Source organism: Aythya fuligula, chromosome 17, assembly GCF_009819795.1.
Source record: "Aythya fuligula isolate bAytFul2 chromosome 17, bAytFul2.pri, whole genome shotgun sequence".
NCBI lineage: Eukaryota > Metazoa > Chordata > Aves > Anseriformes > Anatidae > Aythya > Aythya fuligula.
In genome coordinates this window covers 9,778,394-9,805,479 of record NC_045575.1, presented here as the reverse complement: position 1 = coordinate 9,805,479, position 27,086 = coordinate 9,778,394, and the positions used below count along the sequence as shown (strand labels likewise).

Genomic DNA, 27,086 nt, shown 5'->3' with positions numbered 1-27,086 from the left:
GAGGCTTGGCCTCTTGACACAGAGGATGGGTTAAGCTTGAGATAGCTTCAGCAGCAGTGCTCACCGTGACTTGGTCCTGGGGTCTTTTTACACATTATGCAAAATGAACAGAAATGGTGGATGTACTGCAAGCGATGAGTTTTCAGACATTCTGTGTATGGTGACAATAAGGCTGACAGCAAGAGCTAACTAGCCTTCTATTCTTATTCCTGTGATTCTTGCCTCAGCATCTTATTTCCAAAGCTGTTCTGCCATTTTCTCCTATGGAAATATGCTTAGCACTAGAGCATGCACTGTGCTAAGTAAAGACTGTATTCTCCAATGTAACTGAATGAATTATGGGGCCCTGTGACAGCGTAAATATTCACAAGTACCTTTATTGCTTCAGGAACATCACTAACAGCTCCTGGGTCCAACCGAACCAGACGAGTCACTTCTGTTCCAATAGCTTCAGTGTTCTTAAATCTACGTATAACCAGGAATATAATATTCTTATTAGAAAATTGTGAAAGCCTCTTCTAATTATGCTGTGAACTACAAAAGGTATAAATGAATATGCTTAATAAACAAATAGTCCAACTATGAAATAATGCACACTGAGGGAACAATATGCTGTCAGAAAGGGATTCAGGAACAACTGGTCCTCATCCAGTGCTTTGTACAAACCACTAGCATTTTACCCCATTATTGAATTCTTGACTGAAATATAATGTCTGGGATTCTACAGAAACCTGCACACAGAATTCTATTTGGCAAAAAGTATCACTGTTGTAATAGGGAAAGAATTTCCTTTCCCTTCCAAAGCCAACTATGCTAATTCTCCTAGCATACTTATTAAAGTGCAAGCCAATATATAGCTAGTACATTTCATTCAAAGATATTTTAGAACTGTTTAAATGCTATGCCTGCTAATGGGTTAAACACTATTAAAAAACAAGCATAATTCTTGCTGAACAAAACACTAAGTATTAGCATAGAATGGATGGAAAGAATGGAAACCAGATGCCACTAGAGCTTAAGCCAAATCACTATCTTTTAAAGTAATCCACTTCTTTATATTTGAAAGGTCTCAACCAGCTGTGAAAGCACGTAAGTAAGCTGTAAATGGGAGCAAGCAGCATCAATACTTACAGAGTCAGTATTCACTCAACTTATAAGAAAGGCAGCAGGAATTACATCAGATTTTTCTTTTGAAATTTCTCACCTGGTAGGGAGCTGTACAGCAAGATGAGGAGAAATGCTCCAAGCCAGATTCACATTATCCTTCCATTGCTTCTCGCTAAGACTGATATACTTAGACCTCCAGTTTGCAACACTGCTCTCTCCAGTTTGATCCAACTCTAATTCAGGGGAGGAGAGTGGATTGTACCATGTGATTAAGCGTTCAATCTCAGTAGCCTGAGGGAAACCGAACAAAATACATGTTTTCTGGAAGAAGATAAAATACTCCCATTTCACCCTCACAAGATACTTCAGTCTGTGCATCCTGCAAAGACAACACATTTATAAATTCATACGGTTTCCCCATTCTTCTAAACACTCACCAGCAATGAGAGCAATAACGTCCTTCGCTTCATGTAGTACTTGTGTAGCTGTGTACCTCTGTTAGTCTTCTTAGACATTCCTTGAGAAAAGGATAAAAAAAGTTTTTAGTGGCTTCCGTTCTGTATGTTAAATTCTGCTTTCGATCTGTCTACACCCGGCAACATCAACACATAAGAACTGAATCACCATAGGACACCTGTAAATTTACATTGGAGTGACCTCAAAGTCAGCACTACTCATTGTGCAGTTGTTCTCTGGATATATGGAGTACAACAGGTTACAGGGATACTAGTTTAGCCAATGTTGCATTCACTTTAGAAACACAACAGCCTATTATAGAGTACAGTTTGTAAAGGTACAAAACACACTTCACAGTTTAATGCCACTCTGATGACCCCAGAAAAGCACTAGGGGCATGCCTGTGGAAAGCAATTTCTTTATGGATTTCAATAAATCTTGACCTCTATTCTTATATCTTCTGTACTAGAGAATTTAACATTCTATCAAATAAAACAGGTAATTTCAAAAATTTGCTGCTTGTTGTCAGTAAGACTACTTTTTTTCTCCTCTCCAGACTTGGTATTGGTATGTTCTCCTCCCTCCAGGAGGAGAATATGAGCCCAATGTTAAATACTGACCTTAAGCAACATCTGCATACAAAATATTCTGTAAAGTTGGCTGGTTAGAATTGAAAAGATACCTGATTTTTTAGATATGGTCGACATGCCACTAGACAAAGGGTAGGTATTTATCCATCCTTGTGTGGCCTGCTGCCGAGACCCAACATTGATATCAAGGTTGCTCCTGGTGTCTTGATTATCTAATAACGGAACACAGATCTGATGTAGAATGCAATCAAAGAAACAACAGGCTTTTGAAACTGCAAATAAAAGAACTTACCAGGTGGCACAAGTTGGCTTGCTGTCAGATACTTTTTGTCTGAGAACATTGCTGTCCAAAACTTTATCAATATGCTGATATCCTCACGAAGCCTCTTTTCCCCTTGCGTAGGAAACTTTGAAGGACAACTTAAAGAAATCACACAAATAATGTGAAGTCGAACATATTATATTAAAAAAGAGGGCCACAAATTAATCACAACTTTTTTTCCTTCTGACCAGTCTTCAAGGATGAGACTACACATCACTATATTTTATCCTCATTGCTTCATTCTGTCTGACTGAAGCTTCCTATTATAACTCAGTTTCCTATTATAACAGAAGTTTCCTATTATAACTGAAAATTAACATGGCAGCCTGTCAGCATCTTGGATTTGACATTTAATGTTATGACTGACTAACCTCCTTACATTGTCAGACATTCCTATTAACTACATTATTGTCTGCTGTGTCCACATCAAATCATGAAATCAAATTCAATGTGGGTGTATTTTAAAATGATAAAACTGCATTTCAGCCATACATTCTGTAATAGCAGCCTTTTACATCTTATAAATCTAGGTACAGTTTTGAGCATTAAGTTACCAAGATAAGGTAGGGAAGAAAAGAACAAACATTCCTGAAGATACTACCTTATAGACAACATATAAAAAAATGGAACTTACACCTAAGCCTTATCAAGATGGTTCATGAACTACACCAAAGCACAAGGAAAATAAAAGCCTTTGTTAAAATGGGCAAAAACATGAAAGGAAGTGAAATCACTAGAACAGAAAGACAGCTGGTGCTTTGAAATATCATGGAAGGTTTAGGAAGTCAGGCGCGCACACACACATTTTTAGTGAGTAGTTGCAAATAAAACAAAAGGTACCTGAAATAATCAAAGGCAGTGGAATAAATCTTCTCCCTCAAAACATTTCGAATAGTTGCATTTGGAACCACATCAGCATGCAGCAAAGACAACCCCAGAGTCAGCAACCTAACATACAAAATATTTACAGAATGAAAATTTTGGCATTCTTGAAATGGTGACCAATGCAACACCATACAAACCACAGTTACAGCTATACTACAGTTATAATCCCAGTTAGGTCACTGAAAATTGTCTGTTTCTGAGTTCTTGACAACTTTTTTTCATCAGTCTGTTCCTAAGGCTGTGATGACCAAACCATAGAAAGTTAAAGCCCTCAAGCCACAAATGTGAAAACAATTGGTGGAGCAAAATTATTCCCAAATGATGCACTGACTAGATCGATGATCTGGACAATTCACTATACAAAATTATACCATGAAGTTTTCTGAAGCACCAAAATGACTTTCAAACTAAAGTTATCTACATCTACTTTGAAAACAGAGCTTAATCTCCTTATAATTCCAGTCTTTTAAAAGAATTTTCACCACTTTAAGCCAAGGACAAGATATATATTTATTTAGCGTTTAGTTCTTTTCTCCCATATACTGTTATTGTTTTCAACAAGGAAGAAAACCCTGCTCACTTGAAACGGGGTCCAATTGCTGCCACATGCCGATTCAAACTGCCCTTCGCCCCTCCAATGTTCAATGAAAGTGACCGCTGGAGCAGGCTGGAGAAGATCTCTATTTGGTCAGAACTGCAGTACTTGGCTATTTCAAATCTCTGCACCAAAAACTGAGAAGGAGACAGACATGCTATGCTTTCTTTGATGTTTTTTCAACTCAAAACAAACAAACAAACAAAAACCACATGAATAAACCAGTCTCCTCCGTTTCAAACACCTTTCTCCCTCCCAGTTATTATACTCCTCTAAAAATAGTGTGTCCCTGAGGCTTTGTGACAGAGGGACTACCATCATGACTCCACTTAATCGCAGCATCACTGCAACACCATCATAGGTGGGACATTCCAGATGAAATACACACCTCTATCCATATGTAATGTGGGGTGACCTCTGGCGGACAAGGCCTTGGCTGGCTCTCTTCTGAGGCTGCTAATGGATCTGCTTCTTTCTGCTCAGCAGAAAACAGGCCAACTTTCTGCTCCACTGTCATTTGCCAGGCTCCTGCCATTTCCCGCATGAACTGCACAAACAAAGGTTTCAAGAGCATCTTCTTGTATGGGAAGCATACTATTTCTCCACAGGGCACACAATGACCTACTACTTCAATTAAAATTCACTGCAGCACTAACAGAGAGGCAAAGACAGGTGTATAAACTCCACCTGAAGTAAAATGTCTTTCACGTGCTAAATCACAAAGGGAAGAAAGACTCCTTCGGAAGTTCAGCTAATAACAGAAGGACTAGAGGGAAGAGCAGACAAGTGCTGTATTTTGTTGAAGAGGCCCAACTGTTAGATCACCTAGTGCTGGCCTTTCTCTCCCTCTGCTAAAGGTTACCACCTTTAACACTCGGTAGACTCTCAACAGAAAGATGACACAAATTCACTTTTGCTGAACCTTCTCTAGGAAGTGGGACCATCTAATAGAAAAGAGGCCAAGAAACTGTTGGTGGCTATCTGATCTCCTCAACAAGATACAAAGAAATTTCCCAGAAGCTTAAGAGAAGAAATTAAACTATTGCTTTAGAAAGCTAAACACTGAAACATGCACAGAACTGACATACGTAAATTTTTAGATAAACAATTATATCCAGCAAATTAAGTATTTAGTGCTCACTAACTGCAGCAATTACCCCAGGCAGCTTTCTCAGCCATGTGTGGATTGTCACTTTACCATGCTGAGTTGGTTTATTACCATTAGATTCATCCTTACATGAGAAATACAGCTACAATGCTAGCCTGCTATAGGATTAGTACTTTTGCAAGCCTATTTTTTCTGCAAGGGAGCAATGCCAGATACCAGAGGCCCTGAATGGTGAGCAGAGACATTAATTACTATTTGCTTTAAAACAGCATTCTATAAATCATAGTAGTTCGGGACCCGATTCATGAGCAGCTCAGGTATCTCAGCAGCAAAGTACAGCGGAGAACCCAACAGCTTTCCCTGCTAATGAGAAAGATCCATTTCCCACACTCCACGTAGCGAGTGAGGGCATTCAGACTTCCAACAATACATAAGCAGAAACTTCCTGGCAGGTTAAAGTGATTAGCAATGCATTTAATATCCTTGTTTGACACAGATTCACAACAGCTGTGAATCTCTCCCTATCTCTCTTCCCCCCTCTTGCGGTGGCAGAGAAAGAGTAGTTAGATAGCTTCCTACCGGCACTTCTATTCCATTCTTGGCAGCAAGTAGCCACTCCCAGCAAGCAATTGCTGTTTCCATGCCATGTTCATTGAACATTCGCAGAGGACCCCAACACAGATGATGAAGTAGCTGGGGATCACAATCTGAAAACAAACATTCACAGAGATTTCTTCAGCAGAATAAATAAATGCATCATCGACAAGAAAATAGATAATAAATAGCTTCTAGCTTAAGCACCCTTTCCTTAATATAAGCCTGACTGAAAAATCTCCAAATGCAGCTTTGCATCAAGTTGATGTGTATGGGGTTTGCATATAGGTAGCTTTTGTAGTTTATTAATCTTGGCATTCACATCCACAAAGCAGAACTCCATTTGGTTTTCATTACCTTTGCTGCTTATTAGCAGTGCAGTCAACTTAAACATTGCCTGGGTGTAGAATTCAGTCTGACCCAATTCAAGAGCATCATTCAGCTCTTTGACCATCAGTTTATTCAGGTCAGATGTTCGTCCTGTAGCATTTGAGAACTGAATCATTCCAGAAACCTGTAAAATATAATGAATTTTTCAACAAAGAACAATATTTTTTTTCAAGTCTACTTTGGTATTGGTCACGTGCTGAGTAAGGATATCCACAACAAACAGATCTCTCTTCTTTCTACGTTGCTAACACTACATAGGCTTGTCTGCAGTCTAAGAATTCTGCACAAGACCAAGAGTAAAATGAGCTCCTTAATAACCCGGGAAAATTATACCCTTTATCCTGTAGAAATGTAGAGTCCTTTTTTAAAAGAACATAGAATCACAGAACAGTTTAGTTTGGAACGGACAACATCCCCTAAAAAGCTATGCTAGAGCTGGTGAACACTCCACACGCTCAAAAAAGTATGTACCTACCTCTCCTGCATAGCGGTTGCGCAAATTTAGAGAAGCCATGAAGTTGGAGTAGTCCTTCTTCACACAAGTAGGTCTTTCAGTTAGCTGGGTTGCCTGTGACCAGAACACATATAGCTGTTTATACTGTTCATATCCAACCGCTTATCTCTTTTTCTTTTTATACCTTTACCTATGCTTTCAGCTTAGCTTTCTTTGTGTTTACAATCAGAAGAGTATCAGGTCTACTAGATACAACAGTCGCAGGACTGATAAAAATGAAATAAAGAAAACGCGCCTTAGTTCCATGTATACAGTTTGAAATTTTTTAAGGTTTATACAAACACACACTTTTGAAAGACCAAAAAAAGCATTAAAAAGGTAGTAAAATTCTAGAATTTGACAGCTTTCTAAAAATGCTTTTGTCACTTGATTGGTTACTTCCCTGACATATTTCTTTCAGTACAGCTCTTAGCATGCAGGAGGGCTCTAATGAAAACAAGTACTGTGAACACATTAGGAAAATGAGAAAGTTGTTTCTCTTATTTACTTTCCAGTTTTAAAGTTTCTTCCATCACAGTCTCTATTTTTCTCATTTCTCACCTTGCCTCTTTAGAAAACAAGCTGGCTGACAATGCAACATATTCTACTGGGTGTTTCTTCAGGAAGTCAGAAATTACAACCACATATGAGAAAAGAGGAAATGTAACAAACTACATATAACTGTATGAAACATGCAATGCAACAGTATATTTTGAGTATACCTGTGTAAAATTAGAGCAAATGGATGCGGCTCACCTTACTATTCTAGAAAGCTGCTTGTTTCAGCCTTGTACAAAGATACTACTTTCAAACCACTAAAAATCATCTCTAAACAACTCTTAAAAGACATCAAAGATGTATTTGATTCCTTGCTTGTTACCACCCTACTTTTCAGTAATTTACAGTACAGTAATGTGATTGGAAGATACTTTGACTTGAGATGGAAAGAAGTAAGGTATCTGAATAATTTTCAAGTGCTACGACAAAGATGATTTAGGAAATCTGTATTATTTAATTAATTTTGTTACAAAATTAGCATGACAGCTACACAAGCAAATACTCACGCCCAAAGTGGTGTTCTGTCTGTTGTAGCCAGCAAAGTGCAGAACACTTTCTGTAGCCATAGCCAGTCCTGTGTGCTGGGACAAACCTGATACCCAGTTCTGATGTTTGTTTAGGTATTCCTGATGTACACAAAAAAAATGTATTTGTTGAAAAATTACTATGTTTTTTAAAACAAGACAGCTCATAAGCAAGTGTTGCAACATTACAAGCTACCAGAAAGCTTAATTACATATGCATCTGACAACAAGTATACCTTCTCTATTCATCCCTTTTAGGCATTGCTCCCTGGCAGTAAGAAACTTTAAACACCATCCAAAATACATAAAGAGTAAGCCTTGGTCCATTTTGTAAAGGGATGAAGTGAATAAGGTAATGTTTTAAGGCCGAAGTCCTCTAAAAAGACTTTTCACAAAAAGAACCTTAAAAAACAAAGTGCTCTGGGCTCCATGGAAGATGAGAATATATTTATTATTTTATATAAGGATAGAATCCCTTGGGATTTTGTTTTTAGGAAAGGAAAGACTAAGTAGATTTTCAGTGTGCAAGAGAGTTCTTGAGCCTACACAGAAATTCTGTTATCAGCTTCAAGAATACAGAACGCTGGTCTAAACAGAACTACATGCTTTCTTCAACTACTGAAAGGGTTAACAAAAAGAGACCTCTATTTTATTGTAGTGAGACTTCTTGTGTACATATAGTATTTATTTTATTAGAACATCATAAAGAGTCTTCTGTAGTCTTTGCTAAGTCCTTTTATCACTTTCTGCTGAACTGCCACATGTGAGCATTTTCTACATTCATGCTCTAATAATTAAAGTCTGTAGTTTACAGTGGTCTCATATATAACAGTATTTCTCTGTATTTGAAAAATGAACTGCATAGATGGAAAAAAACATCCTCCCAAGAGGGAAACAAGAAACAAGTTTTACAACCTAATTACATTTTTCAGTCCACCTGGTATTTTAAGCTAGCTATAATTAAACTTTGCTAGGCAGAGCTTTCTGTTATACTAAATTCTGATTTCTGAACTAAGTCCAGGCTGATCAACTGTTTACAAACAAGTCGTATTAAATATATTCAGATTTAGACTATATCAAAGCAACATTTTATTCTCTGGTAATGATATAAAGGGAATCTTAGAGTGACAAAAAAAAAAAAAGTAAAAATGAAGCTTGAACAGTTAAAAAAATAAAAAGCAACACAATTTAATTCTGATTTTGAAGATGTACAAGGATTAAATTCTTTCACAGAAACAGGCTCATCACCTGTAGATGAGATTTTGTAACAGAGGGAGCCCACTTCATTGCTTCTTGCAGAATCATCCCACAGCGTGCAGCAAAATCCTTGACTATACTCTAAAACAACAAAGCACCAATACATCAGTAAAATACAGGATATTTAACAGGAGGCATGGGTTTTAATGGTGTAATAAGCAGTACAGGGATTAAGAAAGGTTGTAGCAACATGATACAGTTAATATTTTCTCTAATAATGAACAGTTCACTTGGGTAAGAAAAGAACTGTCACACTTCAAGTCAAGTGAAATAATAAGACCCAAAAATATAGATGCCAAGTGTCAGATGGTATTAAAAAAAACCTTACCTACAAGTAAGCATTTTTTAAAAAAAGTTGGTTTTTTTTGTTCGGTTGTTAAACAACCATTTAGAGTAGCTCAGAGTTACTTACTGAGACAAAAAAAAAAAAGAAAAAAAAAAGAAGAAAATTCAGGCATTAATTTACTGTATAACATATTAAGAAGGACTGCCTACCTCTCTGGCTTCATGTGTGTCAGGGACAGTTATTCTATATGGAGCATCAGGAATGTCATAGTACGGTTGGTCCTTGTGAATGTCCTCAACAAAAAAAATTATCAAGTTTCAATAAAATAAAATTCATCAGCACTTAACTTGAACAATACAGATAGCACACTCCCTGAATAAAATGTATGATTTAACACAACATTTTGTTCATATTTGTTTTCAAAATCAGTCTGAATAACTCTAAGAGATGGGGTCTATTCCAGTTTGGTTTTCTGTGTAATTCTAAAATCCAGAGACTTCTCCTCTATGTTTAGTACAAAAATAGATCTTGATAAAGCATTTCCACATTCAAAAATACTAACATGTAATATTTGTAGTATTACAGATTAATAATATATGCTAAATCCAAGAGATTACATACACAGACTGGAAAGAATATAATCTGACACCCATTATCATTCAAAAAATAAAAACGAACCAATAAAAGAATTCATTAGTTACAATCCAGATTGGGTAATCCTGTGTTTTCTTAATGCTAAATTTGATTTTCTGAACATCTGACAACTTTCAAGCACTATTTTACTGACAGAAGTGCAAATTTACTCCTTATGTCATGGAAGTCTACTGCTTAAAATTGATGCAATCTTAATGATGAAAGCAAAAGTAAATGAAGAACTCCAAAAAAGGAATTATCAAATGCAGAAAAAAAGCAAAAAAATCAGTTCTGTGAAAGGGGAAAAAAAAAAAAAAAAAAAAAAAAAAGGAAATATGCCCCTTAATTCTTGATAGCATCAGTAAAAATACACTTACTGCACTAAGTGACAGTGAGAGTGTCTGCAGAATATCTAGCATAGTCTTCAGCACCGTTCCACTCCACAGCAAGTGAGGAAATCTAGAGCAAGACAGCATTCAGAAACACAGTAACCATGGAGAACTGAGGAAGGAAATTATTTTATCAAGAAATGGAGCTGCTCAAAGAAAACTATCTCATACTGCACAGAAATCACAAAGTTTGCCTTGATTCACAACAGACTGGCTCAATAAACATTTGAAAGGTCTCTAAAAAGCAAGCTAAGTAGAGCTATTCCATTAAATAAAGGCAATGTCAACTCCAGTGGGTGCTTTCCTTTGTTCAATCTGTGGGAATGCTGGTGGACACAGACATTTTAAGCAGTGATTTCAGAGCCTGCATTAAAAATACTGTTGGATGTCATTTTACAAGACCATGTTTCAAAAGTACCAGCCACCAAATCCACATGACTGTTTTCCTTAGTTGCATAAATATTCACTAAGCAGTCAACGTGAAAAAAAGAAAAGTGAAATCTAGACTTACTTGTCTACCAGACCAGATAAGTACTTGTCTGCAACCCTCCTGATCCTCTTGTGAATGTGGTTAAAATTCACCAGTAAGAACTGAGCATGTCTCTCCAGCTCTTCTTCATTCTCCTTGGTTTTAGGCTAAAAAACATATTATAGTAGTATAAATCCAAGCATACTTTCATAAACTGAATGAGAACTTGTATATTAATTTTAAATTTTAGTTGTCATGTAACCTACTTTATCAGCCATCATTGTCAGGAAAGCTTCAAACACCTTATCAGCAACAGCTATCACACACTGCATCATTCCTGAAGAATTGAGAGAAGTCAAAGGTTGTCATAAGAACTGTGTTTTCTTTATGCTTAACAGTTACAAAATTCTTTATGTTTACCAAGACAGCATTGAAAAACCAGTTTCAAAATGAAAACAGCATTCTTGGCAAGAATAAGACAACAGCAATCTAATGAATGAGACTCATTATATTATTTAGTTGCCTGATTTGTTCTAGTTTGGCATGATTGAAAATAACTTCATTGTATTTCAAGTTGCAAGATAACCTAAATAAGTAAACTTACCAGATTTGTCTTTCTGAATTGCTTTATCTTCAAAATAGCAAAACATGACTTGGAAGCGATCTTGGTCAGTTGAACGCAATACCCTAGGAGAAGAAGAGTTCTGCTGTTGTTTTTTTGTTGGTGGTGTGTTTTTTTTTTCCCTTTTATCTAAACACCTTCAACACAAATCTGTGTATTTTAACCCTGTATTGCAAACCCCACACTTACAATAACGATTCACTTCATGGTAATTTTAAGTTGTACTAAGTGTGATATTGCTATGTTTCTACATTCAGCTAACTAGGCTCAGATGATAAAACATCAATTTGTCACAGAGAGTAACTTTCACACCCCAGAAGCAGGAAACCTGACGATGATGCACTTATACAATCACCAAAAACATATAAATACAATACAATCTTTGGCATTTCTAAAAGCTTTGGATCAATCACCACAAATGCATAAACATCACAAACATACAATCTTTGGCATTTCTGTAGGCTTTGCTTCTATTGAATTTGCACTAATGCAAATATCACTTATCAAAAAATTGTTCCTAAAACACAGCCAGTATGTTTCTGCAAACTGTTGTACAAGTTAGCTATTGACAAAGAAAAATGTGATGGGGGAAGTTTCTACCTACTTTCCTTACTGCTAGACTTTCACCTCAGCTTTCAGCTACACACTTCTTTGCATAGCAGTAATGAATACACTTCTAAAGAAAAAAAATATGTGAATTCAGTAAATCAGAACAGTACAACCTAACACACACTACTGAGAGGGAAAAACACCATAAAAATGTTTTCACAGCTCCTACATTACACTAATCTCATGGAAGAGATTATCTTTCAGATATCTTATCCTTCTGAAGAGCAAGCACAAGACTTCAATTCTGCGCAGAAGATATATTACACTTGCAAGACAATTCTCTGAAGAACCCTTTTGCCCATCTGTTATTAGACCCTACACAGAGGAGCTCCCATTTTTTGGGCCCTGCTATATTATTCCATCGTTTTACCCATCCCCATTTCTGTACAGTTGAATACTCAGTCTCAGAATCTTCAGTGGAGTATTTTGACTCAAAATACTGATCCCCGTTTATCATAGTGCCTGGAAATTCTGTCTTTAACATATACAACTTAAAAACGAAACAAAACAACAACAACAACAAAATCAAACAGGGAAAAAGGTGTGTGTGTGTGTGTGTGTGTGTGTGTACCTCATATACTCCAGGCGGTAAACAGAAAGGAGGTAAGTAGACATGGCAAAGTCCAACTTATTGATCAACGCTGACACCTCTGGAGGAGGATCCAAGAGATTTATTATGGTACTCCGTAGTTCATTTAATTCAGCCTAGAGATGAATACATGCAGTTATCTGAAGTGGGAGGACTATATTAGTTTGTGTTCTGAAAACTTTTGCTTTCAGATATTAGTCTTTTTACTTTTTAATGTTCACAAACAATATACTAGACCCCCTCTGAATGCAGACTAGGACCAACTTGCTCTAACTTAGCAAGTTGGATTCTTAAAATACAGAATTAAACAGAATTAAACATTGGATCAAGCTCTCTGTTGAAGTAACTAATAGTTTCTATGCAAATACATTTTGGAAATTCTTTTTCATAATTCAAGTTTTGTCTGTCTGATAAAAAAATAGATGAAACTGACTATTTATAGCTTCCATCTCCAGAAAGATTTTGTTTCCACAGCTAATCAAAAGAATGTATTACCCTAAATGCTTGTATTAAAACACAATAAAACCAAATCCAAGCCATTTATGTACACTGCTAACATAAGAGTTGTGTAAAAGAGCTGTTTTTCACTAATAGGAGGAAGGCTGGAAGAGTATTGTGCTATGAAATATGCAATATTTCTTTGTTGGTACATCATGTAACACCTGACAGACATTATGGAAGAAGGTAATCGAAGAAATTAATTCTTACAGAAGTCACAGTATCATTCTTCATGGCAGAATTATACTGAAGAACAGATCGAAGTGGTTCTTTGCTTGGAAATGTGAGTAATGGAGACTTGGTGGCAATTTCACATACACCTTCATACCATTCCTCTGGCCACAGACCTGAAGCACAAGTGTAAAGAGGACAGTGGGGCAGAGGACAAAAACAATATTAAGATTCACAAAGTCAATCAGCATCATCAAGCTTTGTACCACTTCCTAAACCCAGTTTCTCACGCACTTAAGCACAAACAGTCAGCACAAGTGGTTCATGTTCCAAAAGTAACCACTTTTTCAGGTAATTCTGAGAGCAGCTTCTCAATGGTAAAAAGTTTCTATTTTTTTTTCCATTGTACACTAGTCTGATCTTCCATTTCAGAAACTTGCCTATCAAAATTCATACGGAAGTCATGGCTAAGTTCCATCTTTTCTTAAGAAAAACAAACAAACAAACAAGAGTCTAACAATAAGCTGTATTGTGCTGAGCCTCATAGCAAACCAGATCAGTTATACTCCGGTTCATCAAGAGTCTAAATGCAAGAAGCAATGTTATACTTTTAAAATTTACACTACCTGATCCTTCCACAGCAAAACCCATGAGAACTGAATACAACCAAAAGTCTCGGAACAGCTTTTGCAACCTTGGTTTAGCCTCCTTGATGGGTGGTAAGCGTCTAGTAAGCTAACAAAGAAATAAATATTAAAATCAGGAATCAGTGGCAGTTACAATAACCCAATTCCACGTAGAATCATAGACTCACAGAATCATTTAGGTTGGAAAAGACTCCTAACATCAAGCCCAATCATCATATAACACTACCAAGCCCACCAGTAAACTCCATCTTTTAAGTGCCACATTCACACACCTCCAGGGATGGCGACTCCACAACTTCCCTGGGCAGCACAGGAATCAATCCATGTACCTTCATCTACTCTGATTTAGAAACATAATATTTTGTCACTTCTGGAAACTAATACTACATTGCTATTGTTACACTGGGGAAAAATAGATTTTGTTAGAATAGCTTAAATATTAACATTCAAGATGCTTGAAGTAAATTTCCTTGGTTTCACACACATACCACCGTACCGATACAGTAATTTCTGAAGAGAATAAGTAATATTATTGTACATCAATTGCAGCAAAGAGATCACATGGTCCTTTAAACTGTGTGTTGAAGACAGTGCCATGCAGCTTTGCTTCAGTACAAAGGAACTCAAAACCAAACAAATATTAGTTAAACATACTTCTGGTTGCTATTGTTTATTGGCTTTGTGGAAATACATTGAGGCTCCAGTTGGGGATCTTTCATTGTTTGCACCCACGCACATAATGACATCAGGCCTGGGGAATTTACTATCTAAACAAGCAAGTAGAAGAGCATTATTTTCAACACATCTATTAAAGTTCTCTGATACTTTTTTCACAAACAGCTGCTACTGCTGGAGCAGAGTTTATACTCTCAGACAACATGATACATAATTTTAGATACATTTTTAAAACAAATCTAAGAGTCTGCTACCCTGAAATTGTTACAAGCACAGACTGTGTTTAAAATCTTAAAGGTTCATTAAACTGTCAGCTTTATCCAGTATGACCAGATATTATTACTGCAAACTTTATTAGAAAAACAAACAAACAAACAAACTTGGATTCTAATTGAGCTTGAAGATATTTTGTACAAATTGTACAAAATAGTATTGTACTCTAATTGTACCATAATTCTCTTGTGGTAAGAAAACCAACAGTACTTAATAAAATGTTATATAAAGCCAATTTGGGATGTATTTGTAAATCATGAACCAGTTTGTTTATTAAGAAATCCTTTACAACAGTAAAATTGAGAATAAGCCCTGGGGAGCTGTCAGCAAATGTCTGCACATATCCACACTGACTAAAGTAGCCTGACCATCACAACCCCAGCAGCCTCAGATACATTTGAAGTGACAAACAGCAATATATCCCCAACTCAGCACAAAACAGCAGCGATATGGTTTCTACAAGTCATAAACAGCCAAGTTTATGCGCGTGCTTGACTTTCAAACTTTACATACACACCAATTTTTGCTCAAAGATTTTCCTCAAAAGTGAACAAGTACCTGCAAAGCCATAAAAGCAGTTTAACAAACAACAAACCAAACGATCCAGCAGAGATCACTAAGCAAGGGAGGGATTTTGGCTGACGAAGTAAGTTTAGCAGTGTTTGGTTTAGAGAATGTTTACTTTGGGAGATAGACAAAAAAACTAGCGTCAAAGTTCAGATTTAAACCCTGCTATTCCCCTCACTTGAGCTATTCAACACATCCTTTCCGTACAGTGGCTTAAAGGTAAGCTTCATTTACATCTTCTGTTATTTTTGGTAGATCTAACACAAATATATAAATATTGCAGAGTGGGGGAATGCTTTGCCTGCGTTGTGGAGCTGAAGGATAATTACATTTTGGTGAAGATTAGAATGTAATGTTGGGAACTACAGACAGCAAACTCTTACGTGACAAAAGCAGAAAACATTTACCAGTGGTTACTGGACAGAGAATCTCAGCCCAAAGGGCCTGACTTCTGGGGGCGGGGAAAAAAAATTAATGAATTTATGAAGAAACCAGTGCTATTGAGTTGAGACCTTCAGCCACAACGTAAAACCTTTTCAAACGTACCTTCCAGTGATTCTTCATCATTGTAAAACAATTCATTTTTGATATGGGATAATCATCTTGAATAGTTTTAAGATTTCAGGCTTATTAGCTTGAGGGGGGTTTATTAAATTTTTAGCTGTTACTTCAGTCCTCCTACAACATGTTTGAAAATATTTGACACAAGCAGTGATTTACAGATGTGTATCTATGTATTTTACTTCCACAGAATACCTCTTTGGACTATTTGCTAATTCACAAAACATTTTAAACATATTAGTAATTTTTTGTTTTTATCGTATTGAGTGTTTTTTTTCCCTAGATCAAAATACTTAAAAAAAAAAAAAAACACACAACTCAGAACAAGTACTATCAAAAGAGATAAACTTTATACAGTCACCAACCTTCTAAAGTGCGATCAAAAATCAAGATCCTAGTATTCACTCACCCATTTTACAGTCTCAGTTGACATAGTTATTAAACATTTTTATTTTAGTCTTTTGACAGGCACAGAAAGAAATTGCACTTTTTCATATCTGAGATCACTATAGTTATTGCAAGCCAGTATTATGGTGAAAAGTCTCTCAGACCCACCTCTTTTTAGTGTTTGACAGATGAGTAAGGCTTATGAATTCTCTTCAAATTTTATGTATCTAAGACTAGATTTTGATCTTAAAATCACAAAGAAAAAAAGCAGTCCGATAATAGATGAAGAAGAGATCAAGTTTCCCTTTGGAAGAAGCAGTGAAGTGCTTTTCATAAAGAAAACAGCACTACGTATTTTGCAGTGCTACACAAAAAGTAAACTGAAACTAAATAAAAAGCATAATCAAGATAATCCAAACAAAAGTGACAGATGCATATATCACAGCTGCAGAAAGTGTACGTGACCATGGAGTAAAACCTGAGTAAGATGATGAGTATGCCAGTATGTACATTTATGCCTAACACTTCACACAGCACAGCCCCACTAACAATATTTAGTACAAATAAATGCCTTTTCCCAGATTTGTTGCTACATCCCCTGATCTCCTTTATTCCATCAAATTTCAGCTTCACTCATCCAAAAACACTCCCATAAAATTCTCTTTTTTTTTTTTTTTTTTTTTTGCTGTAGCTATGCAACGTCTGTTTTGCAAATTCTTCAACACATCTCAGCCTTCTGGTATGCTCCTTCAGTGGATGCCTAGTCCCTCCTCCTGCCAAGCTCAAATCTTTCAGCTTATCTTCACCTCGTATTTTTAGCACACGTTAGTAACACAGTTAGTAAACATTTTAAGTGTTAGTGGTTTATATATAAAAAGTCCAGTGCATTTTAGGCAACAAGTTTGTTACCACTGAAATATGTCAATAACAACTGCTTCTGTGGGAGAAGTTCAACCATTCAGTTGGCAGGGTGGAGGCATTATGCAAGCAAAAATGATTACCAGTAAAACCGATTTATCCATCTAATTACGCTCTGTCCCACTAAAAAAAAATTGCTGCTGAATAAAGTAACTACAGACTTTCTGCTCTAACAGAATTCATCGTAGACCTAAAATTAGTGAAGAGACAATGAAAATTCAATTACCCTCTGCTTTCTCAGCTCTGTTGTCTTTCAGATTGTGACCTGCCAGAATGAAGTTCCTGCTTCATTTGCTTGCCTTTGCTGTCATCATAACCTCCACGTTTTGTGGAATCAAGGACTTCAGTGAGCATTTTGAAAGCCTCAAAGATGCACATCCAAGTGAAAACGTGAGCTACGGTATGCCAAACTTACCACTGGAGTTCCACAGAGAAAATACCATCACTAATGACTTGATTCCTGAAGAGGAGGAGGAAGAGGACTATCTAGATCTTGACAAGATACTGGGTGAAGATGACTACAGTGACATTATTGACGCTGCTCCATACATCGTTTCCGAAATTCAGCAAGGAAATATCCTTGAACTTTTCCACGGCAAAACCAGAATCCAGCGCCTTAATATTCTTAATGCAAACTTTGGCTTCGACCTTTATCGGAGCATGGCAGACAAAGCCAACTCTTCAGATAATATTCTCATGGCGCCTGTTGGTATTTCCACTGCAATGGCTATGATTTCCCTGGGTCTGAAGGGTCAAACTCAGCAGGAAGTATTATCAGTTCTTGGCTTTGAAGACTTCATTAATGCAAGCACCAAATACGAGCTCATGACTGTTCATAATCTCTTCCGCAAACTCACTCATCGGCTCTTCAGGCGCAATTTTGGTTATACTCTGAGGTCTGTCAACGATCTTTATATTCAGAAGGACTTTTCTATTCTGAATGATTTCAGAAACAATATGAAAACATACTACTTTGCTGATGCCCAACCAGCTGATTTTTCAGATCCTACCTTCATAACTAAAACCAACGAACGCATCCTGAAGCTGACCAAAGGATTAATAAAGGAAGCTCTTGTGAATGTAAATCCTACAACACTGATGATGATTCTTAACTGTCTTTACTTTAAAGGTAAGTATCTGATATTTCAGATTTTAGCTGTGGATTTTCTTACTTTGTATTTCACTGTATACTTTAATAGAAACTCCAGACTAAACTTCAATCTACTCTACAGTTCAAAATAGCCTACTGATTCCCTCATTAAGAAGAATCTCTATTATTAACACAAAATTTGCATGTTTCCGTAGCACTCTGATGTTCTAGTCATGCCCTGAAGTTAGTGGGTATTGTACAGGGACAAAAACACTTATTACACCTAAAAGCTTATAGTCTAAAACTGAGACTAAAAAATAACATGAATGTGTAATGACCTCAGAAAGCATGGACTTCATGGGAGTCTCAGATGGTGAAGCAGTACTTTATGTGCAAGTTAATGGTCAGATTCAGTCCTGCTTCGGGTTAGTGGCTTCACTGAAATTGTAAAGGGTGATTTCAGTTACAATACACAATGTTTATGAAGTATTCAGGATTCACAGCAATGACTATAGAATTTCAGCTTAAAGTATGTATTTTTACATGATCATGGTGTGATCCTTGTCAACAAGGGGACTGAAGACAATAATCAAAACATTATTCTTCTAAAACTAAAACCACATTCACTAATTGGAGTACTTCAGTAATTCTGCATGAACTGCCTGCAGCTTGCAGCTACAGGCTCCTACATGTTCCACTACAGGCTGAACAGTTAAACAGGCTTGAAATACTTTTACTATAAATATATTCTGTTACTAAAAATTCTTACTTTCAATCTCTTTACATTTTATTTTGCAGTCTGAAGTGAGGTTTTTAACATTGGTTATCTCCCTCAGGTTGGAAGTTTTGTTGTTGTTGTTTGTTTGTTTTGTTTTTTAACATTTTTTAAACAGCATGAAACGAGCAAAGGGTGGGAAGTGCAAGTGAAAGATCTGAGGACAAAACCAAGATCTGTTACTGCCTGTATAAAATAAAATCAGATAAAGTAAGACATCAGTAAGAAAAGAGAAATCACCATAATCGGATAGCAATGTTTGGAAGTACAACATACTGCTTTCCATAACTTATAAAGGGAGCTTCCTTCTCCTATTTATGTCCCTGCTTCCAGGAAACAGATGCTTAAGGTCATTCTTGCAATCGGCATTGTCAGCATTTGATCTTGCAACAGTGTTCCTCCAAGTTTACAAAATATTACCTTTTTCACTCACTTGCAAGGCCTTACTTCCTTGAGCAATGCTACTTCTCTCATTAAAAGTTCTGGAGCTGTCCTTAGCTCAAGATCCAATGATACCCTATTTTGAAGTGCCATCCAAAACCAACTTATTTGTATCCTTAAGTACATCTCCAATGATAATACCTTGTCATAATAAAGGCATGTCTTTACTATCAATTAGACCGTTACACAATGTGCAACAGATGAATTATTTTTTCCTGATTTGGTCATATTTAAAATACTTCCTAATTGAGAATACGTACTTTGAAATCATTAAATGCTTGCACTATCTCAAAAAAAAGGAAAAAAATAAAATTAAATAGCTTTAGAATTGAAACTCTGAAGTAATCAAGACCAAAAAGACTTTTGGCTTTTTCTTTCCTTTATGAAGTCTTGTTACTCCAAATTACCTCAGTGTCTGCTGCTGAAGGCTATCATTTCTAACCCTCAAAACCAAAAAATATGTATTCTATATATCAGTATCTTCCACTCTTCCATCTCCTGGTAATTCCACTTCAATTCAAACTACTTTTCAAAAGCAGGTTCTGCTCCTGGTATTCTTAGTGTCCCCACCACTCCTTAAAGACATACCAATTTTTGTCCACATCTTTCCATTTATAACATTTACACTGTTTGTGTCACTACAGAGAACCTGTGATTAGCCCTCAGAGATAAGAAACCTGTGAGTATTCTCAGGTACAGAGAGATGCTCAACACAAGAAATATTGAGTAACAGTATAGCTGGCAGACACCATTAAGTCTTAGGCTCCTTTTACGCTAAATACAAACAAGAATTTGTTGGAGGGTATTTAGTCTTGGTTAGAAGTAAGCTTTAGCCTGCATTGATATCCATTCCACATCTACCTGAGATCTATTCTCCAGTTTGCCAGGGTTTAAATGAGCTTCCTATTAAGTAGAAGCTGGTTATTTTAGCCATGATAGACCATGGCAGCTTTTGATAACTGAAAAATTTTAACAGGTTCTAAACTGCTTCTTTTGCTTCTCTGCATTTTTTTCTATTGCTTCTCATAGACTAGACACATCAAGAAAATATTAGAATGAAAGTTGGATTTATGTGGGTTTTTTGTTGTTTTTAATTTTGTTACTTCACAGTCAGTTTAGATTAGTCAGATTAAAGGCCTCAGAATCACATGCAATTTTTTAGAAGGTTAGATTGAAGTTAAATTTGTAGTCTCTCCACATAGCAGCAGCCACACTCCTCACCCATTTGCTTGCCAATGGTGATCTATGGTCTAGAGTTTAAATAGGAAATACCAACAGCCTTATTTCCACTGTGAAATTCTAGTTTTGCCCATTAAGAAAGAGGGATGTTGTTCCAGAGATACCATTCTGAAAAGATCAATAGCAATTTGCTTTGAAGAAGTGTTGTGGTTTTTTTATCCCATTCAGTTTTCACAGTCAATAAATATCTGGGGATGCCCAAAGAATCTTCATGTATCTTTACCATCAGGGTTTGAATCACGCTTTCTCAGCTGCAAAACATGGTGAATCGCATGCTTTGGGAATAAACCTGCCAGATAACATGCAAATGTGCTAAAATCAAATCAAACTCCAGCACAGAATTGGGCAGTCAACACCTAAACTCTTCAGGAGGTCTTAACATGGTACATTGATTAGCACAGATGAAGTTAAGTCCAAGTAATACCTTCAGCATAATGCTGAAATCGGCTACTACCTAGCTCTGATGCACCAATACCATGCTTGAGGCAGTCCACTGCAGTACTGCTTTCAAGTATCAGATCTCTCAGAACACAGAGCTGCGGCTGTTGCTCCGCTAGGTGCGAGCCCTGTCAACTATTTTGCATGTTTGTATTTTGTAATTTCTAGATTTCTTGTAAGGAAAAGAAGCGCACGTGAAGCCATTTAGGATCTCCAGTTTGTGTTTACCTCCTTTTGTAATTCAGACCATTCAAATAAGACAAATAAGTTAAAAAGTCAGAAATTTTAAAGCTGTTTTAAAACTTGTCTTCTTATTCCGGCTTAATTAAAATTAATCTCTTTCAGCAAATCCAAATTCACATGAAAGGAAGTTTAATATATGTTGTTATTCTGGGAATATTTTTCTAAATAAGGTCCTGGGGCTTTTTGTTTATCTGTCTTCTGCACTGTATTAACAGGAACATGGGAGAATAAGTTTCCAGTGGAAATGACAACCAAAAGAAGTTTCCGACTGAATGATAAGCAAACAATAAAGGTTCCTATGATGCAGACTAAAGGGAACTTCCTGGCTGCTGCAGACCCTGACCTAGATTGTGGTGTGATCCAGCTCCCGTTTGTGGGTAATATCAGTATGCTGATTGTACTTCCTCACAAGCTCTCTGGCATGAAAGCCCTAGAAAAGCAGATAACCCCTCAAGTGGTGGAAAAATGGCAGAAAAGCATGACAAACAGGTATCTGCTGAAAATTACACCTTGTTTAAAGTCTTAATATACTTTCTTGATCATGTTGGGAATGGTAAATAGACAGCATAGAAGATAACACATGATATTTTGATTAAAAACACAATTTTCTCTCTGGTAAAAAATGACCTTGCCCAAGGCAGGCTGTATGACAGACTAGATGGTAGTCTCTCCTCTGACTTGAGAAAAAGATAAGAGCTGTTCTGATGTGTTATGCAATTGGTCAACCTATTTCTGTTGTACAGAAACGACAAATCCCCACCTGAGTACTCCAGAAAATTTGTCAGTTCAAGCACATCCAATCATGTACTGAAATGCTCAAAGTCCTATATACTATGTACACAACCAAAGTAAAGCATCAGAAATTAAATAATGCATTGACAAATTAACAGTTTGGGGACAGGAATTAATTTAAAGAACACAGCTTAAAATTAGTGATTCCCAAGTTTTGATACTAAAAGTATAGTACAAGTTCCTGTATATTTGTGTCCTACTTGCTGGAAAGTTTAAAAAAGTAAAGCAAAGGAGATATACAGATACACATCTCCTTAATTATTTTTTTAATTTTCATTTTTATTAGAACAAGAGAAGTGGTTCTGCCTAAATTTAAGCTGGAGAAGAGCTACAACTTGATTGGTTTTCTGAAATCCATGGGAATAGAAGAACTATTCGATGAAAAAGGCGACTACTCTGGTATATCAGATGAGAAAGTCACCATTGACAGGGTATTTATTCCTCTCCTGTTTTCATTTCCTTTATGATTAAGCTTTATCATCCAAAAACAAAGCAATGCAGTAAAAGTTATTCAGATTAATAAGCTAAAATACTGTTTTATAGTCTTTCCTGGAGGATATTGGAGGGATGTGGGTTTCTCTGCATGTCCTTATTGTCCGTTTACAAAAAGAGGAATATGTTTGATTAGATGTTAAATTACTGGCAATGTTGTGGTTGGTCAGTCAGTCTACCTAGAACCCAAAACCAAAGGATTACTGCCCCTGGGGGCTGCCAGCAGGATTGTCACAAGGGAGCCACATACTGGACATGGGTTGGCGGGCGGGGGAAGGCTGCAAGAACATCATTTCAGAATACTGAATAGATCTTGCTTTATTTTATTTTTCACAGTTCAATCACCAAGGCACAATAACTGTGAATGAGGAAGGCACAGAGGCTGGAGCAATAACCAACGTTGGTTTCATGCCTCTGTCTACTCAGATTCGCTTTATCGTCGATCGCCCCTTTTTGTTTCTCATCTATGAACATCGTACCAGTTGCCTCCTGTTCATGGGTAGAGTTGCCAACCCTGCCAAGTCTTAAAAGCAGAGAAGACCTCCAACATGCTTTCATACACAGGCTGTATTCATTAATATAGCAGTATCATAAAAGGCAATTTTCTTTGTCATATTAGTTGATACAAAAGCCATTGGTATACAAAAATATATATATATAAGTGCCTAGAAATAGTTTCACATGAATGGACTCATAATAGTAGATGATTTGTCTGCAGTGGTTAGTGCCATATATAAAACAAGTGTGTTAAAAAATTACCACAAAGTCACTTATACTTTGTGTTCTACTTCACTGCATAAAATGTAATCAATAAAATATTTAGACTAACTGGGTTTTTCAAGTTCAGCTCTAAATTTGTGCTAGGGCACCTGTTTATAATAAATAGGAGTAGAGAAATCCTAAATACCAACTGACATTAGAAACCTGTCTCTCCTGGGTATTTTATATAACCTAACGCTATTTAGAGTAGGTGCCTGCATTTTTGCTTTTGCTTGCATCATTTAAAAATCAGCAGACTGCCACAGAACATAAACTTTATGGACCATTGTATCAATTAAGAGGAGATAAAAATGTATTGGAAGAATTAAATAATAATGGATCCTTTACTTTTCCCTAGCCTAACTTCAATGATTTTGATACAGTTTTCCAGCACTCATCAGTAGAAGCAATTTCAGGGTTAGGCCAACCAGGTAATACTTCAGAATACCTTATATATTGAAAGCAGCTAGGGAAACCTAATCCTCTCTACAAAAAGTGATTTCCAGCAATTTCAATGTTTGTTAAGAATTCAAATGCACTCTCCACACGCCATTCAATGGACAAATCCTTGCAATGCCTGCACTAAGACTGTGAACTTTCTGACTCATTCTGGTAGCAATATGCATGCTGTATACAAGCTTGTTTCACATCTGAAAAAGCAAAAAATTATCTGCATTCCGTAGTGTATTACTGCCAATGTGGTGCAAGGGACAGAGTTAGACTTCACATGTGAGTTATTGAAGTCCATGAGCATACTCACCTCTTATATCTTCCATTGTATCATAACTTCTAAAAGATGTGCCTCATAAACCAGCGACTTTTTTATTTGCAGTGTCAAATACTGTATCACTCTAAATATATTTGTATTATAAAAGTCTCGTGTTAGCAAAAATACAAAACGCTATCAACCAACAGTTAAAGGAGTAAGAATTCTCTTAAAACGGTATTTTTCAATATTAAATTCAACTTACTGATTATACTTCTACTTGTAATTTTGCATGTACTACAATTATTTGTCCCCATACACAAAGCCACTTAAACATGACAGCCAAAGAAAGATTGGTATTAAATGACACAATGACAAAGAGTTAACATCTAATAAAAAGTTCAAATCCTTCTCTATTCCTAGCTTATACTGTTCTTACTCATAAGTCCATATGGCAGACATAATTTTCAATATTGAAGTTTCACAAGAGAAATCATTATCATTCATGTACTCATTGTTTTATCTAAATTAAAAAAAGAACAGGATATTCAAAAGATGACATTTTCATGTTGCAAATTTAATTAGTATATCAAAGATTAAATGAGATGGATTTTTTTGGGGGGGACCCAAGTAACCAGAACTATTCAAGGTAAAGAGGTCAAGCAGAAAAGCAAATCAGCTACTGCTCGAAACTCATGATCTTCATATATTGTGCAAGAAAGTCAAATATTTGCCTCAACAACCATAATGTAACCATTAACTCTTGCTTCAGATTCTGGCACTATCTGACTATTTAAAGGTCACATCGGTTAAGAAAAATAGTTATCACCAGCTATTCAGAACAGACCCATCATCAATAAAAATTTGAAACAGAAAACTATTTCCATAACTTTTATGTTAGTGTCTCTAACATTTATTTTTTTTTTTAAATACACAAGGAACGATCTTGCACTCTAATCAGTGATATTACCACTAGCTTCACTGCAACTCAAAAATACCACCGCTAGAATATCTCTCGACACAGGATCGGCTAGTTTATTCAAAAACTGGGCAGCTACTGAATAATAGTAATCTGAGACACTTATAAATACACTCCTGGATCCTTAGGAGTGTTGGTGAATTTGCCAAGAGCTTATGCTGGAAACGGATGAAAGATGTGGGAAGGAAAGGAACGGTTCTGAAATCTTCAGTGCTAATTTAAGGCTCTGCTCTTTGAAAAGCTTCAGTAAAGAGGTTTGTGAGGGAAGAGTATGAAATTAATGCTTTTTTTATTCTTGTTAATGGATGTCGAGCAAGTTACAAATAGGCATGCTTACTGCAAGTATGTAATATATTGTCCCCTCTTGTCCCACTAGCTGTGCAGAAAAAAAAGCCACAGAAGAATAAAGCTTCAGAAGGGGACAAAATGATCTGATGTTTTTTCTCCTCCAGTGAGTTTGTCTATGGATCTTCTAGACATGATTGCTCTGTAGAAACTGTTAGAGTTAGATGACTAGTCCTACTGAACCCAAACTTGGACATAATCAAGTTTTCAGCTGGGCAATCTATAAAGGTCACACATCATTTTTGACTGGATTAGTAGTTACATTTTATTTAAAATAATAAAAAGTGTAGACCCCAGAAGAAGTCATCATCCAAGACCAAAAGCAGATACACATCAGAACAAGTGACCATAGAATGGTCAGCATCCTTGCACATTTCCTTAAAAGCCTTCAGCATGATAGGCAGTTCAAGTTTCAGGAGATACACAATACTTTTCACTCTTCTTCTTCCTTTCTCAATCATTTTTTTAAGAAGCAGAATTCTCTGTGCTGCCAAACTAAGTTTTATTTTTAACTCTGTTTCTAATAAGTTTTGTTTTTCATTGTTCTTAGGCCACTTTTTCTTCAGGTATATGCCATTTATTATGCACTGCACACCAAAGATTATTCAAAGAAATATGCCTTGCGGTATTATTTAGTTCATTAATCTCCTGAATTCAGGACAAGCAACAATTTAACTGTGAATCATGAAAGATTAACAGTACTACTACACTACTATATCTTGGACACTTACTTCTACACTATTTGTTAATCAAACCATTTGACTCTGCAATAGCACTCGTATTCGATACACATGAACAAAATTATTCCGTTTGTAACTACCAATCATTGGATACTCACCACAGCAATGACAGGAATAAGCACACCAAGATTCCCTGCACTACTGGAGGCCTGGAAAAGAAAAGCAAAGTTATATCTACAAAAGCATTTCTAAATTACTTGGTAGGTAACATTTCAAGCATTAAAAATTCCTCCTGTCTGCAAATGGATGCAATTTCTTCCATCCCTGGGCTACTCAATAGACATTTATGTTAACTGCTAGCAATAGAAAAAAAAATCCTTTCCCTCATAAAAGCCACTTCCACATGGCTGAAAGATCTGGTTTAAAACAAATATACGGAATGCCACTGAAGCATTTTAATTGCTGGCAAGCCAATTTAATTCCATATAAAAGCGGCAGAGGACATGGGAAAACTGACAACCAACAAAGAGAAAAAATGCCTTTGTTTTGGAGCACAGCATGTACAATATCTTACCAACTTCAGTTCTTCCCAAAAAAATAAGTAATCTAGTCCTCAGAATTTCTTTCATAACTTTTACTCTACATTGAATAAAGAGTGTTCTAGTAAAAACTACTCTCAGTATCTTCAAAATAAAGAAACACTGCCTCCTAGCTCAAAATTCAGGCTAAATCACTGACATTTTTCCATTTGCAGACAACCTTAAGTCAGAGCAGCAGTTTGTCTCCCATAGCAATTTAAAATGATAACAGTATGACAACATCCCTGTAAAGGGAGAGGGTGGAACCTAATTTAAAAGTATCATTTTAGTGTAATATTTACAATCCGTTTCACCATTTCAGCTTGCTTATCTGTGGTAAAAGAATCTACAACAGC

General features: G+C 36.3%; 2 protein-coding genes across 3 annotated transcripts in view; one reads left to right on the top strand and one right to left on the bottom strand.

Moving 5' to 3' along the window:
• The window catches only part of PI4KA (phosphatidylinositol 4-kinase alpha), a 59,864-nt gene that overhangs the window by 14,111 nt on the left and 18,667 nt on the right, over positions 1 to 27,086 (bottom strand). Inside the window, exons 19-40 of the mRNA XM_032199389.1 lie at positions 26,311 to 26,361; positions 13,772 to 13,880; positions 13,185 to 13,321; positions 12,459 to 12,592; positions 11,261 to 11,343; positions 10,923 to 10,993; positions 10,699 to 10,823; positions 10,176 to 10,257; positions 9,375 to 9,458; positions 8,871 to 8,960; positions 7,605 to 7,724; positions 6,523 to 6,615; positions 6,015 to 6,171; positions 5,643 to 5,770; positions 4,344 to 4,502; positions 3,941 to 4,092; positions 3,316 to 3,423; positions 2,446 to 2,573; positions 2,246 to 2,365; positions 1,545 to 1,624; positions 1,205 to 1,398; positions 375 to 465 (exon numbers count right to left, since the gene is read on the bottom strand). Of these exons, the coding sequence (XP_032055280.1) occupies positions 375 to 465; positions 1,205 to 1,398; positions 1,545 to 1,624; positions 2,246 to 2,365; positions 2,446 to 2,573; positions 3,316 to 3,423; positions 3,941 to 4,092; positions 4,344 to 4,502; positions 5,643 to 5,770; positions 6,015 to 6,171; positions 6,523 to 6,615; positions 7,605 to 7,724; positions 8,871 to 8,960; positions 9,375 to 9,458; positions 10,176 to 10,257; positions 10,699 to 10,823; positions 10,923 to 10,993; positions 11,261 to 11,343; positions 12,459 to 12,592; positions 13,185 to 13,321; positions 13,772 to 13,880; positions 26,311 to 26,361 (2,496 nt within the window). The remainder of the gene's footprint in view (positions 1 to 374; positions 466 to 1,204; positions 1,399 to 1,544; positions 1,625 to 2,245; positions 2,366 to 2,445; positions 2,574 to 3,315; positions 3,424 to 3,940; positions 4,093 to 4,343; positions 4,503 to 5,642; positions 5,771 to 6,014; positions 6,172 to 6,522; positions 6,616 to 7,604; positions 7,725 to 8,870; positions 8,961 to 9,374; positions 9,459 to 10,175; positions 10,258 to 10,698; positions 10,824 to 10,922; positions 10,994 to 11,260; positions 11,344 to 12,458; positions 12,593 to 13,184; positions 13,322 to 13,771; positions 13,881 to 26,310; positions 26,362 to 27,086) is intronic.
• Positions 15,450 to 24,558, top strand: SERPIND1 (serpin family D member 1). 2 transcript variants are annotated; one of them, XM_032199392.1, is made up of 5 exons: positions 15,450 to 15,526; positions 17,431 to 18,302; positions 21,615 to 21,888; positions 22,478 to 22,622; positions 23,020 to 24,558. In XM_032199392.1, the coding sequence occupies exons 2-5, from the start codon at positions 17,447 to 17,449 to the stop codon at positions 23,209 to 23,211; spliced, it is 1,467 nt and encodes a 488-aa protein (XP_032055283.1). In that variant the 5' UTR covers positions 15,450 to 15,526; positions 17,431 to 17,446; the 3' UTR covers positions 23,212 to 24,558. The 2 variants fall into 2 exon arrangements, with proteins under 2 accessions (XP_032055283.1, XP_032055282.1); XM_032199391.1 differs by having other exon boundaries at positions 17,415 to 18,302.